Source organism: Cebus imitator, unplaced genomic scaffold, assembly GCF_001604975.1.
Source record: "Cebus imitator isolate Cc_AM_T3 unplaced genomic scaffold, Cebus_imitator-1.0 Scaffold191, whole genome shotgun sequence".
NCBI lineage: Eukaryota > Metazoa > Chordata > Mammalia > Primates > Cebidae > Cebus > Cebus imitator.
This window is the reverse complement of record NW_016107506.1, coordinates 855484-874934: the sequence shown is the minus strand read 5'-3', so window position 1 is coordinate 874934 and position 19451 is coordinate 855484. Positions and strand designations below refer to the sequence as shown.

The 19451-nt window shown below is 37.8% G+C and overlaps 2 protein-coding genes across 9 annotated transcripts in view; one reads left to right on the top strand and one right to left on the bottom strand.

The window, feature by feature from the left end:
* The window catches only part of METTL21A (methyltransferase like 21A), a 32621-nt gene extending 15080 nt beyond the window's left edge, over positions 1–17541 (top strand). For 4 of the 6 annotated variants that reach the window (XM_017546699.2, XM_017546703.2, XM_017546702.2 and 1 more), the window contains exon 4: positions 4124–5810. In XM_017546699.2, coding sequence (XP_017402188.1) covers positions 4124–4521 — 398 coding nt within the window. In that variant the 3' untranslated portion in view covers positions 4522–5810. Of the gene's footprint in view, positions 1–4123; positions 5811–17435 lie in introns of those variants that run through there. The other 2 variants (XM_037745056.1, XM_037745055.1) reach the window with 2 other exon arrangements.
* Positions 11122–19451, bottom strand: part of CREB1 (cAMP responsive element binding protein 1) — a 51643-nt gene continuing 43313 nt past the window's right edge. For all 3 annotated transcript variants that reach the window (XR_001830413.2, XM_017546695.2, XM_017546696.2), the window contains one exon: positions 11122–17636. Coding sequence is in view for 2 of the 3 variants with exons in the window: in XM_017546695.2 (XP_017402184.1) it covers positions 17492–17636 (145 nt within the window). In the remaining variant the exon portion in view is untranslated. The remainder of the gene's footprint in view (positions 17637–19451) is intronic.

Sequence of the window (19451 nt, the reverse complement as noted above, 5' to 3'; positions counted from 1 at the left end):
TTAAAAACATCTTACTGCCTGTATCTCACTTGAATGTAAGCTGTATGAGGGGAGAGGTTTCTGTCCCATGGCTGATGGTAGTCATTCAGATATATGTGGAATTATAGGGAGTGGTCAGCTGACATTAAGACCGTATTCAGACTTCTGGAATATCTACCAGATTAGAAGTAGCCCTTGAAATGCCTGGGACAGGCATTAGAGAAGGCCTTTATCTATGAGCTGGTAAAACGAATACTGAGGTGAGGTGCAAATGACTCAGTCACTCCAATATTGCCTGCAGAGTGCTCTGTGTACTGTTAGGAAATTCGGAGAGATACAGTTCTAGCTCAAACCCTGGAAGAGGCTATCTGCAATGTTTTTTTAAAGAGATAGGGTCTCACTCTGTTGCACAGGCTGGAGTGCAGTGGCATGACCATGGCACACTGCTCACATGACAAAATGCCAAAAATAGGGAAAGACTTTTGTGAGGCTAAAATTTTAGAAAGAATGATAGGGCTGCATACAGTGGCTCATACCTGTAATTTCAGCACTTCAGGAGGCCAAGGTGGGTGGATTGCTTGAGCCCAGGGGTTGGAGGCCAGCCTGGACAACATGGCAAAACCCATCTTATACATTAAAAACGAAAAACAAAGAACTGGGTACATTGGCTCATACCTGTAATCCCAGCACTTTGGGAGGCTGAGGTGGGCGGATCACCTGAGTTCAGGAGTTCAAGACCAGCCTGACCAACATGGAGAAACCCCGTCTCTACTAAAATGTACAAAATTAGCCAGGTGTGGTGCATGCTTGTAATCGCAGGTACCTGGGAGGCTGAGGCAGGAGACTTGCTTGAACTCAGGAGGCAGAGGTTGCAGTGAGCCAAGATCGTGCCATTGCACTCCAGCCTGGGCAACAAGAGCAAAACTCTGTCTTAAAAAAAAAAATAAATCATAGAAGAGAGAAATTGGCTAAGAAATTCCAGTCCACCTCTCCTTAGGCTGTCATGAAACAGCCAATCTATATGTGTTTAGGCAATACATAGGTAATCACTGGAAAATTATAAGCTTAACAATTACTGAATTGTATGACAGGAATGTAGGTGAAAATACTTGTTCTTTAAGTGCTAAGTTAAAATTGTTCTTTAAGTGCAGCCTTGACCTCCTGGGCTCTAGCAATCCTCCCAACTCAGCCTCCTGAATAGTGCCACCACACCTGGCTAATTTTTAAATTTTTTTGTGGAGTTGGGATCTCTCTATGTTGTCAGGGCTGGTCTCGAACTCCAGGGCTTAAATGATGCTCCTGCCTTGGCCTCCCAACGTGCTGGAATTACAGGTATGAGCCACTTGGCCTGACTGTCTGCAATTTTTACTGTCAGAAGAGATGAAAACTATCATCGAAATCTGCCCATTGGGTAACACACTGTCTAGCAACGAATGGTCAAAGTGGTAGGTACACGCTTGTAAAATCTAACAACTTGGGCATTTTCTTTCTCTTTTCTTCTTCTTTTTTTTTTTTTTTTTTGAGACAAAGTCCCATTCTGTTGCCTAGGCTGGAGTGCAGTGGCACAATCTTGGCTCACTGTAACCTCCGCCTGCCGGGTTCAAGCAATTCTCCTGCTGCAGCCTCCCAAGTAGCTGGGACTTTAGGCATGCACCATCATGCCTGGCTAATTTTTGTTTTTGTTTTGTTTTTTTTTAAAGTAGAAATGGGGTTTCACCATATTGGACAGGCTGGCCTCAAACTCCTGACCTTGTGATCCACCCGCCTTGGCCTCCCAAAGTGTGGTGATTACAAGCGTGAGTCACCACACTTGGCCAACTTGAACAGTTTCATCAGTATCTCATACGAGGACTGTAAATTTCAAATTGAATTACTGCCCTAATTTATGTGTCAAGAAACACTGAATATAAGCTGCTACTGAAATAGTGCTTACTGCAACTAGCCTGGAATCCTGTGGGGGATTACCTATGAAGATTACAAACTGAAGAAGGATGGAAATGAGAAATAATTTTATGAAAGATGGAAACATAATTTTAAATTTCAGAATTTCTGGGACCAGAAATAAAGAGGATTACACATATTATATCTTAACTACAACGTAGATGAAGCGGATCAGACCTGACCTTATGTGCTTGCTTCACCTTAAGGGTTTGGTCTTCTCTTACGTTGGTTCAAAAAAATTGATCTTTTTGTCAACAATCCATAAGAAACAGTTTAATTTTCTACACTGTGTGTAGAGACTTAGCATTAAGAACAAGCATTTTAACCTATATGACTGTAATACAGCTAAGTAATTTTTTTTTTTTTTTTTTTTTTTTTTGAGACGGAGTTTTGCTCTTGTTACCCAGGCTGGAGTGCAATGGCGCGATCTCGGCTCACCGCAACCTCCGCCTCCTGGGTTCGGGCAATTCTCCTGCCTCAGCCTCCTGAGTAGCTGGGATTACAGGCACGCGCCACCATGCCCAGCTAACTTTTTGCATTTTTTTAGTAGAGACGGGGTTTCACCATGTTGACCAGGATGGTGTCGATCTCTTGACCTCGTGATCCACCCGCCTCGGCCTCCCAAAGTGCTGGGATTACAGGCGTGAGCCACCGCGCCCGGCCATAATTTTTAAGCTTATAATTTTTCAGTAATTATAAATGTAAAACACATATGTTGGCTGCTTCATAACAACCTAAGGAGAAGTGGACTGGGATTTCTTTTTTTTTTTTTTTTATCTCAAATCTCATCTTGAATTGTTGGACTGGGATTTCTTAGTAGCCAGTTTATCTCTTCCATGATTCTTTTTTAAACTTTAACCTCAAAAAACAGCCTTTCCCTGTGTTTAGTATGTTGCCATCTTTGCAATAATAGTCTGCTCCCAGATATTTTTTATTTTTTTTGAGACCAGGTCTTGCTCTGTTGCCCAGGCTGGAGTGTATTGGCACAGTAACAGTTCACTGCAGCCTCGACCTCCCAGGCTCACATGATCTCCCACGCCTACCTCCTGAGTAGCTAGGACCACAGGTGTGCACTGTGCTTAATTTAAAAAAAAAATATTTGTAGAGGTGGAGTCTCCCTGTGTTGCCCAGGCTGGTCTTGAACTCCTGGGCTCAAGGGCTTCTCCCACTTCAGCCTCCCTCAGTGCTGGGATTACAGGCGTGAGTCACCACACCTGGCCTGCTCCGAGATTCTTCATTCTTGGATTCCATTTTATCCTGTGGCCAACTGGCTTAAAGATAGTGACCTAATGAATACAGTATGGGCCAGCTTTGTTGGCAGAATTCAGAAGCATCAGCCTGTATCACTGGTTAATTCTGCAATTTTTTTTTTTTTTTGAGGTGGATTGCTTTTGTCGCCTAGACTGGAGTGTGGTGGCGAGATCTCTGCTCACCGCAGCCTCTGCCTCCCAGGTTCAAGCTATTCTCCTGCCTCAGCCTCCGAGTAGCTGGGATTATAGGCACATGCCACCATGCCCAGCTAATTTTGTATTTTTAATGGGACACATTGGCCAGGCTAGTCTTCCAACTCCTGACTTCAGGTGATCCACCTGCCTTGGCCTCCCAAAGTGCTGGGATTGTAGGCATGAGCCATTGTGCCCAGCCAATTCTGCAATTTTTTTTTTTTGAGATGGAGTTTCACTCTTGGTGCCCAGCCTGGAGTGCAACGATGTGATCTTGGCTCACTGCAACCTCCACCTCCCAGGTTCGAGTGAGTCTTTTGCCTCAGCATCCCGAGTAGCTGGGATTATAGGTATGCACTACCACGCCTGGCTAATTTTATATTTTTAGTAGAGATGAGGTTTCTCCATATTGGTTCTGCTGGTCTCGAACTCCTGACCTCAGGTGATCTGCCTGCCTTGGCCTCCCAGAGTGCTGGGTTACAGGTGTGAGCCACCTAGCCTGGCCCCAGTTCTGCAATTTATAGGCACAATTTTAGCAAATAGCAGGTATGTCATAGAGGCAAGTCAAGATTCATTTTTACGAATAGTGCAAAAGGAACTATGAGTCATTGTTTTATTGCAGCTGTCCATGAAAGGCATGATTGATACTCTGCATATCAGATGCAATATTTAGAGACACTCTTACATTTAACTTGACCCCCTCTCTACCTAACAGAGTTGTACTGATGTGGACATCACTTTTTCTTTGTCCCGCATTGTAGGTGCTCATGTGACTATCACAGATCGAAAAGTAGCATTAGAATTTCTTAAATCAAACGTTCAAGCCAACTTACCTCCTCATATCCAATCCAAAGCTGTTGTTAAGGAGCTGACTTGGGGACAGAATCTGGGGAGTTTTTCTCCTGGAGAATTTGACTTGATACTTGGAGCTGATATCATATATTTAGAAGAAACATTCACAGATCTTCTTCAAACACTGGAACATCTCTGTAGCAATCACTCCGTGATTCTTTTAGCATGCCGAATTCGCTATGAACGGGATAACAACTTCTTAGCAATGCTGGAGAGGCAGTTTACTGTGAGAAAGGTTCATTACGATCCTGAAAAAGATGTACATATTTACGAAGCACAGAAGAGAAACCAGAAGGAGGACTTATAATTGGCTATAATTTATAAGAATATTGTTATTGAGTGGGTCACTTGAGGTCTTAGACTGCAAATCTAACCATATTTAATGAAATGGCTTACTGTACAAAAAGTCTGACCCCAAGGTTCTCAGGCAACAAAGCACATGTGTGGTTTTAAAACAAAGCAGTGCCTCCTCCCACTGCAGTGATTTTTAGTCATACTTTACTCACTCTGAAATCCAATTAACGTTAAAGGATTAAGAGTGAGATTTTGGTTTATGCTGTTTCTGTATTCCATACTACTCTTAATAAACAGTTTCCACTGATGATATGAAAGGCTGGTGTAAAGATGTCTTTAAATGAGTAAGTTTTCTTTAGTAAGATTAAATCATACAAATTATTTTTAAAACCTTCTGATATATACAATGTTTATCCGCGTTTTCTAATTTTCAGGATGTAAAATAAAAGGTTTAACATACATTCCTTGAGCTGTTAGTGCTGTTGAAATGTTTTGCCCCATTTAGGTCCTAAAAACTTTTAGTTGATTGAGTAGGATATGAGTTTTTGTGGTCTGATTTCATGCATTTTGCCTTAATTCCAGGTTTTTATATATAAAGGAATTAAGTACAAATAAAATTTCAATTACTTTTTGAAAGCACCTGAAATCTTGGACTTGAAGAGGTTGTCTATTTCAAGTCAACAGCTATAGTTTTCCTTTTCTGCTTTTCCTTGCTCAAATGTTGTTTCAATGTAATTCTTTCCTGAGCTTTCCATGTTCCTTAATAATGCATAGGATGTCATTAAAAGTACTTTAAAATTTCATCCCTCCATGAGAGGTAAGCTCCTTTTGTATTGTACTTGTAGCTGCTCATTCAATGTTGGTATTACCCCACAGACTGTAAGCTTCTTGAGGGCCAAGAATGCTTCTGCCTCTTCCATTGTTGCTTCCGCCATACCTTCTGTATATTTCATAACCAAATAATGAAAAAGATGTATTCCATTTAAAAGGCATTGACTTTGGGTTAAATGATACATTGTTTTAGGATTATCTTTGATACACTTTGACATCTCACGTACACATGGAATTTTCTTTTTACAATGCAAAAATTTAAACAATAGCTTAAAAAAATTTAGACTGCAAGAATATTACAATCTCAATACAGTATTTGGTAACTAGTAGATTTCTTTTATAAAATCTTAAAAACAGGACCTTTTCTTCCTTTTGAACCTTTATCTCAGAGGTGAAAACACCCAGTATGTTGTTTTCTACATATATTGAAATAGCAATTTTACTTTAATAAAGATGGATTAAATGTTGTGAGCATTTTGTGATATACCAGTTCAACACAATTCTAATACACATGGAATGGAAATATCCATAGCTTACTGAATCCATAAAATGTCAGTACTGTACCATGAACATGGAAGGTCGTTTACAACAAAATAAAACCTGGCAGTATCACCAACACCATATGACAAGCCAGTCCCACTTAGGTATATTATTAGAAATGCATATATGAATTGGAGTTCAGTTTCTTTAAGATCCCTAACTTTAAAGAAGGGTATTAAAATGGATGGGGCAGGGTGGGATAGAGGTGGGGAGCTTCAACAATATGCCTGGATGTTCTACCGAATGAGGTAAGCTGTTCTTGGGTTATGTTTTCCGTTTTCATAAAACATTAAGAATTAGAAAAGGTTGAAGGTAGTTTTTTCCCTTGCCCTACAAATTAGAAGCACAGGCAAGAAAAAAACAATCAGCAGATATAGTTGGGTTGTCCAAGTAATTTTCTTGGCTTTGGGTTTAGAATGTTGTCACAGGTCAGGTTCCTTGGGGAAGTAGACTGAGATTATGGTGTGAAAGGTTTAAATGGGAATACTTTTTCCAAGATGAATTTTCTGATCTTGGAAAGCAGACAGACTGGGAAAGAGGAAGAAATTGGGCTAGATGTAGCTTGGGAAAGTTCTCAGCTAATGCTTTAGAGTTGAGATGGTCCTGCAGTTAGGCCATATTGAGGTAGGGTGATGGGCCTTTATGAACCTGTGTGGACTAGTGGATACAAGGGTCTAAGGCTGAAGACTTAAGAGGGACTCAACTGGGAGTATCAGCCACCAACACTCCCAGAAGCTGGAGAAATGAGTGTTTCAGGTGTGGGGTGTGTGTGTGTGTGTGTGTGAGAGAGAGAGGAGAGAGAGAGAGAGCACGCGCGTATCTGGGCAGTACACCAGTGTCCACTACCATTGTCAGTGAAGTTGGGCCATATTTTTTTACTTATTTTATTCCATAAATGTACATTTTAAGTGTGCTTATTTTGTCCTTAAGATAGAAACCTAATCCAAACCTATTTTACTAAGTCTTGATTCTCACTCACATTGCCCAATTTCTTTAAACAGTTATGCAGTTAAGAAATCCCATGGGTATCACTAGCTTTTCCACCAACTAATATCAAATACTGCTGCCAAGATGCTGTGTTAAAATGTATGTATGACACCAGGTTCTTGGAACCCCACTGTAAATGCTGTTTCCTAGTAGATTATCACTTAAGTGTAGCTTGCTTTAGTTCATAGTAGATGGCCTGGATACTATCTTCAAATAGTAGTTGATCAAAATGCTTTTATCTGTTAACTGAACACTAGATTGCAAACTCAGGGCAGAATAACAACATTTGGAATGTTTTAGTAAATACATTGCTCCTAAAAGGCAAGGATGATAGCTTATATTCTCTCTCTCTCTCCCTCTGTGTGTGTATATACATACATATTTTTTTTTAAGATGGAGTTTTGCTCTTGTTGCCCAGGCTGCAGTGGAGGGCAGTGGTGTGATCTCGGCTCACTGCAATCTCCACCACCTGGCTTCAAGTGATCCTCCTGCCTCAGCCTCCTGAGTAGCTGGGATTACAGGCGTCTGCCACCACGCCTGGCTAATTTTTTGTATTTTTAGTAGAGATGGGGTTTTATCATGTTGGCCGGGCTGGTCTTGAACTCCTGACCTGAGGTGATCTGCCTGCCTCGGCCTTACATTCTATATTTCAACTGGTAACATGGTGCCCTGTTCATAAAGGGAGCTCACACTGACTCATGAAAAATACATATTCCTTTACAGATGAGTTACCATATACCTAATTTATGTGCTTCATTTCTCCTTGCCCAAGGTATGGGAGAAATAAATTCTCAGGGATATTAAAGTATCCAGACATACTCTGAATAACAAAATTACCATAAATTAATGTAAAAGATTCACCTCCAATAATCAATACCATTTAATTGCTGTTTATGGGAAGCATTTACTGCCAATTCTTTAAAAATTAACACAAATAAAATTTTAAAGTACTTTTAAAAATCACGGTATAATGTACCCAGTACCGTTAAGTGGCCCTAGATATAGGGCTTCGCTTAATAGTTGGTAAAACAGACTTATAATTTGTGTTAGTGTTAGAGGAACGGTCATAACCTCACTGCTCCCCAGAAGCTCTACCTAGAGAAAAGCAGCTTTCTCAAGGTCTTTAACACGAATGTGGTCAGTAAGTGTAGTGAGTATCGAGAACCCTGCTCTGGGAAACTGGAGACTTGTGTTCTTAGCACTGACATGAACAGTATGACACTGGACAGTCCTTAGCTCTGTTTTACCTTAAAACTTAAGGATTTTTTTTTTTTTGTTTTTTGAGCTGGAGTCTTGCTCTGTTGCCTAGGCTCTGGAGTGCAATGGGACGATCTCAGCTCACTGCAACCTCCGCCTCTTGGGTTCAAGCGATTCTCCTGCCTCAGCCTTGATGGGGTTTCACGAGGTTGGTCAGGCTGGTCTCAAACTCGACCTCAGGTAATCCAGCTAAAATGCTCGCCCGACCCAACTTGAGGATTTAATTGTTAGCTCTTTCTGCTTTAAAATCATGTTACACCTTTACTTCTACAACCAGAGAAGGGTTAAAAATTTAATAATGCTAGACAAGATGGCATACTGAAAACTTGTTTCGTTGCTGAGAAGTTGTTTCTGAGGATGAGATTAGAAAACAGTGTTAACAGATGATAAAAAGCCTACCTACTTCACAACCTTATGTTAAGTCTGTTTGTGCCACTTCTAATTTTTCTTCCGGAAAAAATGCATAGACTGTAAAGTTTGACATAAAAATACTAATCAACATTAAGTTGATAAAAATTGTTTAGCAGATACCTAATAATCATTAGGAAACAATCTCCAAATATGAAAAAAAACCATAATTCAGAAACAACTTTTACTTCTCAGTATCCTGGAGATACAATAAGGTGTGCAGACCTAGTTACCAACCTGTTTATATCTGTAACAGTCAAAAGTTTCAAGCAACCAAAATGTACCCAAATGAGGGTACTGGTTAAACTGTATCTGTACAATGGCAGCAGTTTATAAACCACTGTTTGTAGCTACCTTTTGTGTAAAAAAGGGAGAGGGAAAACATACATTATATTTGTATATATATGCACAGATTGTCACTAAAAACAACACAGAAAACTGATTTTTAACAGTTTGCCCTTTTGCATGATTTTTGTTTTTACAAGTGTACATATTACATAAAGTAAGTTTAAGAATGAGGACATTGTCAAGAAAGCAAAAACTTACAGGAGAAACTATAAGGGCCTAGTAGCCAGAATATATAAGGAACTCAGAATCCAACAACAAAAATTCAGTGAGCAAAGGACTTGAACAGACATTTCTCCAAAGATATACAGGTGGCCAAACACAAGAAAAGATGCTCCATATCAGTAATCAGGGAAATGCAAATGAAAACCTTAATGAAAGGTCACACCCATGAGGATGGCTATAATTTTTTAAATGGCAAAATAAGTGTTGGTGAAGGTGTGGGGAAACTGGAACCCTCATATATCAATGGTGGAAGGCAAAATGGTACAGCTGCTGAGGGAAAGTTGAACAGTCCTCAAAAAGTTAAATGTAAAATTTCAGTATGACCTAGCAACTCCACTCTCAGGCTTATAACCCAAATAACTGAAAACAGAGACTCAAATACTTGTATAGGAATGTTCATAACAGCACTATGAACATTAGCCAAACTGTAGAAACAACTCAACTGGATTAATGGGTAAACTTGTGGTATATACTTACAAGGGAATATTATTACTTAGCTATAAAAAGGATTGAAGTACTGATAACAAGCTACAATAGATGAACCTCAACAAGACGTTAAAGAAGCTAGATCAAAAAAGTAATACACATATTGTATGATTCTCACATGAAATATCCAGATGTAAATCCACAGAAACAGGAAGCAGATTGATGGTTGCCAGGGGACATGGGGGAGGAGAAAATGGAGAGTAACTGCCTAATGAGTATGGGGCTTTATGTTGGAGTGATGAGAATGTTTTGGAACTACGTAGATAGAAGTTCACCATTGTGGATGTACTGCTACTTAACTGTTCACTTAAAAAGTTAATTTTATGTGAATTGCATCTTAATTAAGGTAGTGCTTTTCTGGGTTTGCCCTAAACAATTTAACGGATGGATAGTGGCACCACTTATGAGATGCAAAAACTAGCTGAAGGAAGATTTGGGGGAAAAGTTAAGAGTTTTGTCCTGGGCCTGTGTTTTATAGCCTGAGTGTAAATGACATATGTATGTCTAGACTTCAGTGGAGAAGTGAGCGCTAAAACTAAAAATGCATCAGAATTTTATTTTTGGATGCCCATCTCAAGGATGGTCTTGTCACTTCAGTGCCTGGTCAAATGACAATGAAGAGAAGATGGGCAATCTTTTCCGGAAGGTCCAAGCATGTGACTGTGACAGGGTGACTTCAGATTCTGATTTGCTCAGAACAATCCTGGTTAATGCCTATCGCCCCCCCACTTGTAATTAATGTCACTCTCAAAAGTGTCTCATTTTCTGCAGTGAATTGTGTAATCATCTTTGTAGAACTGAAGTTCATTATTCTAATACAATGGTAGGCACAGCAGGCTTGAACACATCTTGGCAGTAAAGAAAAAACATAACAAATAATGTAGCGGCTTATTTTCAGATGTTTCAACTTATTTCAGAAGTTAATAGTAATTTTTATTCTTTTTTTTTTAGAGATGGGGTTTCACCATGTTGGCCAGGCTGGTCTTGAACTCCTGATCTCAGGTGATCCATCCACCTCGGCCTCCCAAAGTGCTAGGATTACAGGTGTGAGCCACCGCGCCCGGCCCGTAATTTTTATTCTTATATCTTAAGCAAAGATTAATCACATCCCCTCCCCATTCCTTCCAATTTTTATGATCATAGAGTTTTAGAATTGCAAGGATACCTGAGAAGGTATATATATTCTTATTGTCCTTTCAGTGAACATGTGTGTTTTATGACATCAGAGACAGCTGGTCATGTGATGTCTCCATTAGTCACCTGGACAGTAACATCTACAAATCTAAACAGGCACTCATTCAATCTTACTGAAAAACAGGTCTTGTCCTGAAAGATAGGGACACAGTAACTGAAGACACGTTCTTCTTGTCTGAATTACAGTTTTGTTGCCTTCAAACACAAGCTTGTGATATATTTTAACTTTTGCTTATTTAACAAAATTAATAAACCCAAGTCCGATAAAACATGGCTTGACACTACTAGCAAGAAGCCCCAACAAAATAGAGATCCCATCCCCAAAAAAGAGACTTGCAGGGTTTTGAAAAGCATGTTTATGTGGCTGCACATAAATGTTTGTGTAAAAAGAGCATTATGACAGTTGATACCACAAAGATTACAGTAAGAAAAAGCACTTTATGACAATATTTCACAAATTCACAAGGATCACTTTAATATACAAAGCAACTGCTACCATTCTGAACACAAAGCAGCTATTATGTACATAGTGTTAATAAAATGCATTGTAACTCAGTACATTTTTTTCTTTACACATAAAGCACAAAAGATTTAGGTAAAAAAAATTAAAACAGGGATGTTTCTAGAATGTAGGGAATTTTATTAGAAATGTATTTCCCTCATTATAGTTATTTATTTAGTATTCAACTCCAATAGAAACATCAGAGTTAAAAATCAATACCCTGTTTTGTGCTGACAGTTTTGGGGGAAATATTCTTTACCCCAATCCTTAAGGAAAAACCAAAAAGCCAAACCCCTTTCTCTCTAGGAACTTCCCTGATTATTTTGTTTCCAAAAAGTTTTAAGTGATACATCTGGGTTAGAAAAAAACTCCTTTTTTGGGGAGTGGGGGAGTTAACAGCTGACAAGTGGACAAATCAGTCAAGGACAATTTTACATGGAAAACTGCTAACCAGCACTCTTCTTTGCCACCCCTAATAAATCTATACTCAAACAAAGTTGACAAATTATTTCCCACTTTTAATATAAATAATTTTATTACATATACAAATTGGAGTGGCACTTGGATAAAGATAGATCTATAAAGCATTTATCAATTCAATTTAAAAAAACATAAGAAAATAAAACCTCCCAAACACAATGATAGATCATTTCACTTGGCCAACAAACATAAGATCATTATTTGCAGGGATTTTCTTCCTTCCCTATCAATTTTTAAACTATCTCAGAATTGCTTTCGTATCTCTGAGATGCTCTTTAGACAAAAGCTTGGAAATGCCATACCTCTATAGACAAGTATTGTTACGTCAAATGTGAATATCCTACTCTTTGATCCTTTTCACAGACATTTCCAGAAGATTGTTCATTTTTTCCTTTTACTTGCTGGTGAGAATAATTAAAAATATATCATGTCATACCCAGCTGGGACCTGTACCCACCGTACCAGAATGTAGACAGGTCAGTATTTTCTTTCTGTGCTAAAACTGCCCGTTTATAGTATCAGCTTGCATCACTGGCTTTGTTCTATTTTATTTATATATTTTTAAAGTTTTTCTTTTTTTAAAAAATAAATTTCAAGCTAAAACACCTGAAATATAATCCCTCCATTCAAACGTTATCTGGTCCCTCTTAAAGTCAGTCTGCCCCCTGAGGACACATACAAAGGCTTACGCTACATTCACTAATCAGTAAGAACTTATCATAAGCAGATGAGACAGATGGAACTTCAGCACCCTGTTTATATGAAAATTTTCCATACTGACTCAGCTTCATGATATGTTCAGCCCCTCAAAGATCAATGCCTCTCCTAGCCATTGATTCTAGAATGTCAAGGAAACCAGTTCCTAGTATACAATAGTGACTGTGTAGTCAACTTTAAATAAAGTCAACATTATTACATTTAAAATTTTCAAGATGTGTGTAAGCCACCCAACAAAAAGTTCTAGTTGTGCTTTGTACAACTGAGTGAACAAATTTATCTCACAACTCTTCACCTACAGGCTTAATTTATGCACGCATTCTCCTTCCTCATCTGAAATCAGTCAAATTTAGGCAGTCAAAGTTAGGCATTTCCTTGATGTTAACAAAGCCATTAAAAATGAAAATAATTTATGGTTATTACATGTGGTCTCTATGAAGACAATGGCTTTAAAGTATTTTACTATTCTAGACAAATTAATGGATATTTTGGCATACTCTATACAGTATTAATGTTGTGATGAGGATAAAGTTTCATTAAAAATCAAAAATATTATTCACTTATTTTTCCTTCAATCTATCCAAGATGAAAAAGAATAAAACAAGGTTTGAGCCCGTCTTTTAATTAACTGGGTTAGTTGTATCTAATTTCCTGATGTTTTTCTTTAAAGCTGTTTTTAAGGCTAGCTTTTAGGTGCTAAAATATTTTAATCAATGAAAAACTTCCATTTAAAAAGTCAAATGACTTGAAGACAGGAGAAGACCAAAAATTTGAGAATTACTTGATGAGGGAATTTCTTAAGTTGCTAATACCCAAACTGGGTCATTTTTAAAAGTGCAAGTTACGCCAAACATTTACAAAGGACAGAATGTAAATATAATCCAAATAAATATACAACTTTTCTATCAGGCCCATGGGGGGAAAATATACCAAAAGCTTTCAGGGCTACAAAGGCAACAAAAAGCCTCTCTAAAATAACTAAAAAGGTATATAACACTATTTCTAAAACCCACTTTAATTCAAGATCTTAACTTTAAGATATATTAGCCCTATTTAATCCTGCAAAATGAAGCAGCCATGATCTTCAAAATAAACGAGACCAATTTATGCTAATAGCTGACTGTAGCTGATCCTAGAATTAAAAACTTGTTAAATATGAAGAGAAATCCAGATTGAAGTCACTTCAAGTAAGTAAAAGCATCCTGGTTTAAACAAACTTATTTCTTCCTAAGCCTTTGTATGATTCCACTTGTCACCCCAAAAGGTCAAAAAGATATTAGGGATTTGTCCTGAGAGACAGAGATAAACTTCAGCCAGATGACATCTGATGGGATGGGTGCCTGACTGGTATTGTGCTTTCAGAGTCTAGCACTGCTGCTGACCTACCGTCAAAACACATTTTCTGACAAAATCCCTGCTCAAATGAAATGCCAAAATTCCTCCCCCAGGATGATTTTTGAAAAAATCAGTGGTTCCTTTAAAAAGCTATCTTCAAAATGTTCTTACCACTGTTATAGCTGCCACAGACAAAGCATAAATACCAAATACTTCTGGGGGAGAAGCTTTCAAGTGACTAGTAACATTTAAAAGTATCAAGCCAAAGAAAACTAATTAAAATAAAATACTTGGAAGAAAATTAGAAGATAAAATCAATCGTGAGTGCTGAAGTAATGCAGTCATAGAAACTACCAGAAGGGATGCAACAGAACACACAAAAATGTAAAATTTCATCTGACCTCAATATACTATAATACTCAGCATTCCTGACTTAAGAGCTCTCAGAGCTTTAGATTATATACTGTATATGTATATATATATATATATATGTACACATATATTATACAAATGCTACCCCCCCCCAAGAATATCTAAACAAAGAGAGCACCTATGACAATATTATGGTTGCCAATATGGTACTTGAGTTTGAAAAACAATGAACTTAAAATTGTATCTGATAGCAATTGTTTAATAATAATGAACACATTGGATCTAGCCCTTTCTAAGCCACTTTTCAGTTAAACACTATCAAAGCTTGAAAACTCATAAGAGTAATATATCAAAAATAAACCCCTCCCCACTTCATTTTTATTAGAGTTAATCTGTCCTATAGATAAAAGTGCCACATGGCCCTATATTTGCAAAGTGAGCAATACCAAACTTGCTATTTTCTAGGCAAATCAGTAGCATATGTACAAATTCCTATGATGACATTTTTATTCCCTTTTGGCCAATATGAAGAGAAAAACATTTATTACTGCTAATGTGGCCACATATGTTCTTGGCTACAAGATTTTTAAAAATTATGCCATTTTCTTAATAAAGATTCTCAAAATTTCATGCTTACAAACACCTCCCCACCATTCTTGCATTAAAAAAAGAAAAAAACCTGCACAAAAGATGCTTGATTTTTATCTTTATAAACTGAAATCTTCAAGTCTTGCCAAGCGTCTAAAACAGATGTAGCAATGGATACAATTCTCACCTCACTTTAATCACTCATAATTAAGTAACTGACTTCAAACCAGTGCAATCGTCCTCAAGGTATGAAAGACAAGGTCTTTATAACTTATAAATCCATCCAGCTCATATGAATGTGATTGCCTTCACTGATCAGGGACTAAGAAGACCACCAACTTCCCAATAAGTAGAAAGCCTCAACTTTTGAAAAAAAGCTTTAGAGAATACAAACTGCTAAACACCAGGTAATTTTTCATTTATGACACTTACAACATTCAAAATGTTCAATCAGACATTTTGACTCTAAGAAATAATTCCAATTTGTGAACATAATTGTGACTTTGATTTCTGTTAAATCAGTTTTAAAAAATGACATCTACGCTGTTACACAAACAATTTTTATGCAATTTTTAGCTCAGCAGGACAAACATCAAACTTTATAGTTGTTTGAAAGCCTTCTTGAGAATTTGGTGAATTGTCCAAACATAAGACTACATCACTCAATTCTTAGAATGATGCTCCTTCATAAACTGTTCATCCTTGAAAAAAGACAATGCTTTGTTACAAACAAAAATATACCATTTACAAATGTTAATTGAAATTTTTCTTCTTAAAATGGATCCAGCAATTAACACTTAAATCTTCACATTTTGTTGTTAAACAAGCTTAACTTTTTAAAATAACTCATGACTAAATATAAAACATTAGTTCTCTAAGTGTCTTGACTCTTTTTCAAAAGTAAGAATTTCCTTCCCAAATGAGAACTTTTAAAAAATAATTTTTATTTTTCTGGTGACTGTCACTCGTCACCCACACAGGAGTGCAGTGGTGCTATCTCTACTGACTGCAACCTCCACCTCCCGGGTTCAAGCAATTCTCCTGCCTCAGCTTCCCAAGTAGCTGGGATTACAGGTGCCCGCCACCACACCCAGCTATTTTTCTTATTTTTAGTAGAGACGGGGTTTCACCATGTTGCCAAGGCTGGTCTTGAACTCCTGACCTCAGGAGATCCGCCCACCTCGGTCTCCCAAAGTGGTGGGATTGCAGGGGTGAGTCACTGCGCCCGGCCCCAAATGACAAATTATAATCTAACATTATGTCAGTATCCAATTTTAAAAATCCACCTTAGTTTTTCTTTTTAAAGAGTGTTAGATTTATCGAACTTAGTGAATAAAATTAGCAATAATTAAAAGTGGTACTGAAAACAATGTATGATATACACAAAAACAGACTGTTTTAATCAGGAATTAAAATGACAAAGGCTATACAGCATATTGGAAAGCTAAAGCAGAATTAATAACTCCTCTTTTTACAAGAGAACAAAAAAATGTTTTGTAAGAATGACAATCCAAATATTGCAGTACAGCAGTCATTCAAATGTCTGAAAATAACTTCCCTTGTGCATATCTAACACCGTACTTTTTATATCCTTACAACTTCTTTCATTTAAAAAAATCACTAGAGATTCTCTGTTAAATTATGTTAATATGGAAAAGATTTAAAGTCAGTATTTTTCTACAACATGTAACACTTCATAAACAAATATATATCACTTTGCTTTTTTGACATCTGGAAGGCTTTCTTGGTAGTGGTATAATGTAAGTGCAAAGGGCAATAGTAAATTAGAAATACCTTTTTATGCAAATGAGTGACAATATAAATATTTTTGAAGGTGAGGACAAAAACATTTATTTAAAAATATTGTATAACTCAAGGGACTGGTTTACTGATCAGCATTTTACTAAGAATTTAGTACTAACTAAAATATGTTTTGTACTTTTATTTATTTTGATTTAATTTAAAATTCAAATACCATGATTTTTCATTCAGTTGGTTACTTCTTTTAATGTATTCAAAAATGTTGAACACATACAAAACTGAATTAAGAAGCAACAACTGCCCTACGGAAGAGCTGTATTAGTACAGAATGCTTTTAAGAACCAAGGACAAATTTTCAGTATTGAAGAAGAGAACATACACAGAAAGCACTCCGAATTCATTTCTAATTCCTTCAATACGATACTAAAGTTTTTTTTAGAGGGTCTCTTAACAATTTTACATAATTCACAATGAGAATGTGAAAACATGTCAATTTGGCAATCAACAATTCTTCATTGCAACCTTACTTACTTTCTGCATGCGGCCCACACATTACTTCAGCTCAAGAGGCTGGGGTAATTCTGTCCCTAAGGCAATCAAGGAGCTCAGCGCAAGCCTTGAAATCATTTTTAAAAAGATTTTCTTTTCCTCATTTCTCCCATCAATTTACAAGTAAACACATTATTACTTCTTGAGGAAGGTGGGGGTTGAAAAGCAGAAGTCTCTTCATGATTCCTGGCGCTGAAAATTTCTTGAGGGGAGAAGTGGAGGCAGGTGTTGAACATTCACAGTTTAATGCAAAAGCACAAATGAATGAAATTCTGTAGTTGCTTTCAGGCAGTTTTGCGCATAGAAAAAAAGAAATGTTTAGAAAATAAAATGTTTATTTTGTCTTTCAGGTTGTGGCCCAGCCAGTCCATTTTCCACCTTAACAGGTGAAAATTTAAATCCCAAATTAATCTGATTTGTGGCAGTAAAGGTCCTTAAGTGCTTTTAGCTCCTCAATCAATGTCTTGTTTTGATTTTCAAGCACTGCCACTCTGTTTTCTAAACATTTCACATATTCTTTCTTCTTTCTACGACACTCTCGAGCTGCTTCCCTACAAGCAAAAGAAGGGAAAAATTATGCAAATGATTTCTACATATTTGTTTTGGATTAGAGTACTTTTTTTTCTTAAAGAAATAGCTCATAGCAACAAACATTTTAGTATACATTAGGCTTTGGAAAAGATCTACTTGGAAATTACCTTATATTAAATTTCAATCTGACCAGGGGCGGTGGCTTACGCCTGTAATCCCAGCACTTTCAGAGGCCGAGGAGGGAGGATCACCTGAGATCAGGAGTTTGAGACCAGCCCGGCCAACATGGTGAAACCCTGTCTCTACTAAAACACAAAAATTAGCTGGTTGTGGTGGTGCACGCCTGCAGTCCCAGCTACCTAGAAGGCTGAGCCATGGTAATCACTTGAACCCGGGTGGCAGAGGCTGCAGTGAGCTGAGATTGCACCACTGCACTCCAGCCTGAGTGACAAGAGTGAGACTCCATCTCAAAAAAAACAAAATAGCCGGGTGCGGTGGCTCACGCCTGTAATCTCAGCACTTTGGGAGTCTGAGGCGGGCGGATCACGAGGTCAAGATATTAAGACCATCCTGGCCAACACAGTGAAACCCTGTCTCTACTAAAAAATACAAAAATTAGCTGGATGTGGTGGTGTGAACCTGTAGTCCCAGCTACTTGGGAGGGTGAGGCAGGAGAACTGCTTGAACCCAGGAAGTGGAGGTTGCAGTAAGCTGAGATCGCACCACTGCACTCCTGCCTGGCACCTGGTGACAGAACGAGACTGTCTCAAAAACAACAAGAAAACAAAACAAACCCAAACAACTTAACATATCATAGGTTGGTTTGGAAAAAAACAAAACAAAACTCCTTAAAGACGTAACTGACCACTTAAAAATTACCTCTCTCGCTGTTAAAATATTCTGCATAATTCCTGCAAAACTTGAAATTCTATCCATATCAATAAGAAAATGTTAAAGCTAAATTTCAATGTGTAACAATCCTTTAAATAGAAAATCTTACAAACTAATCATTTTAGGGCATTTAAAAACATCTAACACAATAGTCTCCTCAACAAATGGTGCTGGGAAACCTGGATTTCCACCATACAAAAGTTTGGACCTCACCTTATACCATACACAAATATTAACTCAAAGTAGATCAAAGACCTAAATGTAAGACTTAAAACTATAAAAGTTCTAGAAGAAAACACTTTCTGACATTGGGTTTGGTAGTGATGTCTTAAATACACCACCAAAAGCAAAGGTAACAAAAGCAAAATAGACAAACAGGACTATATCAAACCAAAAAACTTCTGCACATCAAAAGACAAAATAAATAGTGAAAACACAACCTACAGAACGTGAGGAAATATCTGCAAATCATGTATCTGCTATACGGGGTTAAAATCTAGAATAGGCAAGGTGTATGGCTCACGCCTATAATCCCCGCACTTTGGGAGGCTGAGGAGGGAGGATCTCTTGAACCCATGTGTTCAAGATCAGCCTGGGAAATATAGTGAGACCCTGTCTCTACCAAAAATATTTTGAAATTTAGCCAGGTGTGGTAGCACATGCCTGTTGCCTCAGCTACTCAGGAAGCTAGGGCGGGAGGACTGCTTGAGCCCAGAAGGTCAAAGCTGCAGTAAGCCGTGATCCTGCTACCTGCATTCCAGCCTGGGTGACAAACCAAGACCCTGTCTCAATTAAAAATTAGTTGGGTAGTACATGACTGTAGTCTCAGACACTCAGGAAGCTGAGGTTGAAGGCCAGGAGGTCGAGGCTGAAGTGAGCCATGATCATGCCATTACCCTATAGCCTGGGAGACAGCAAGATACTGTTTCAAAAGAAAGGATTAA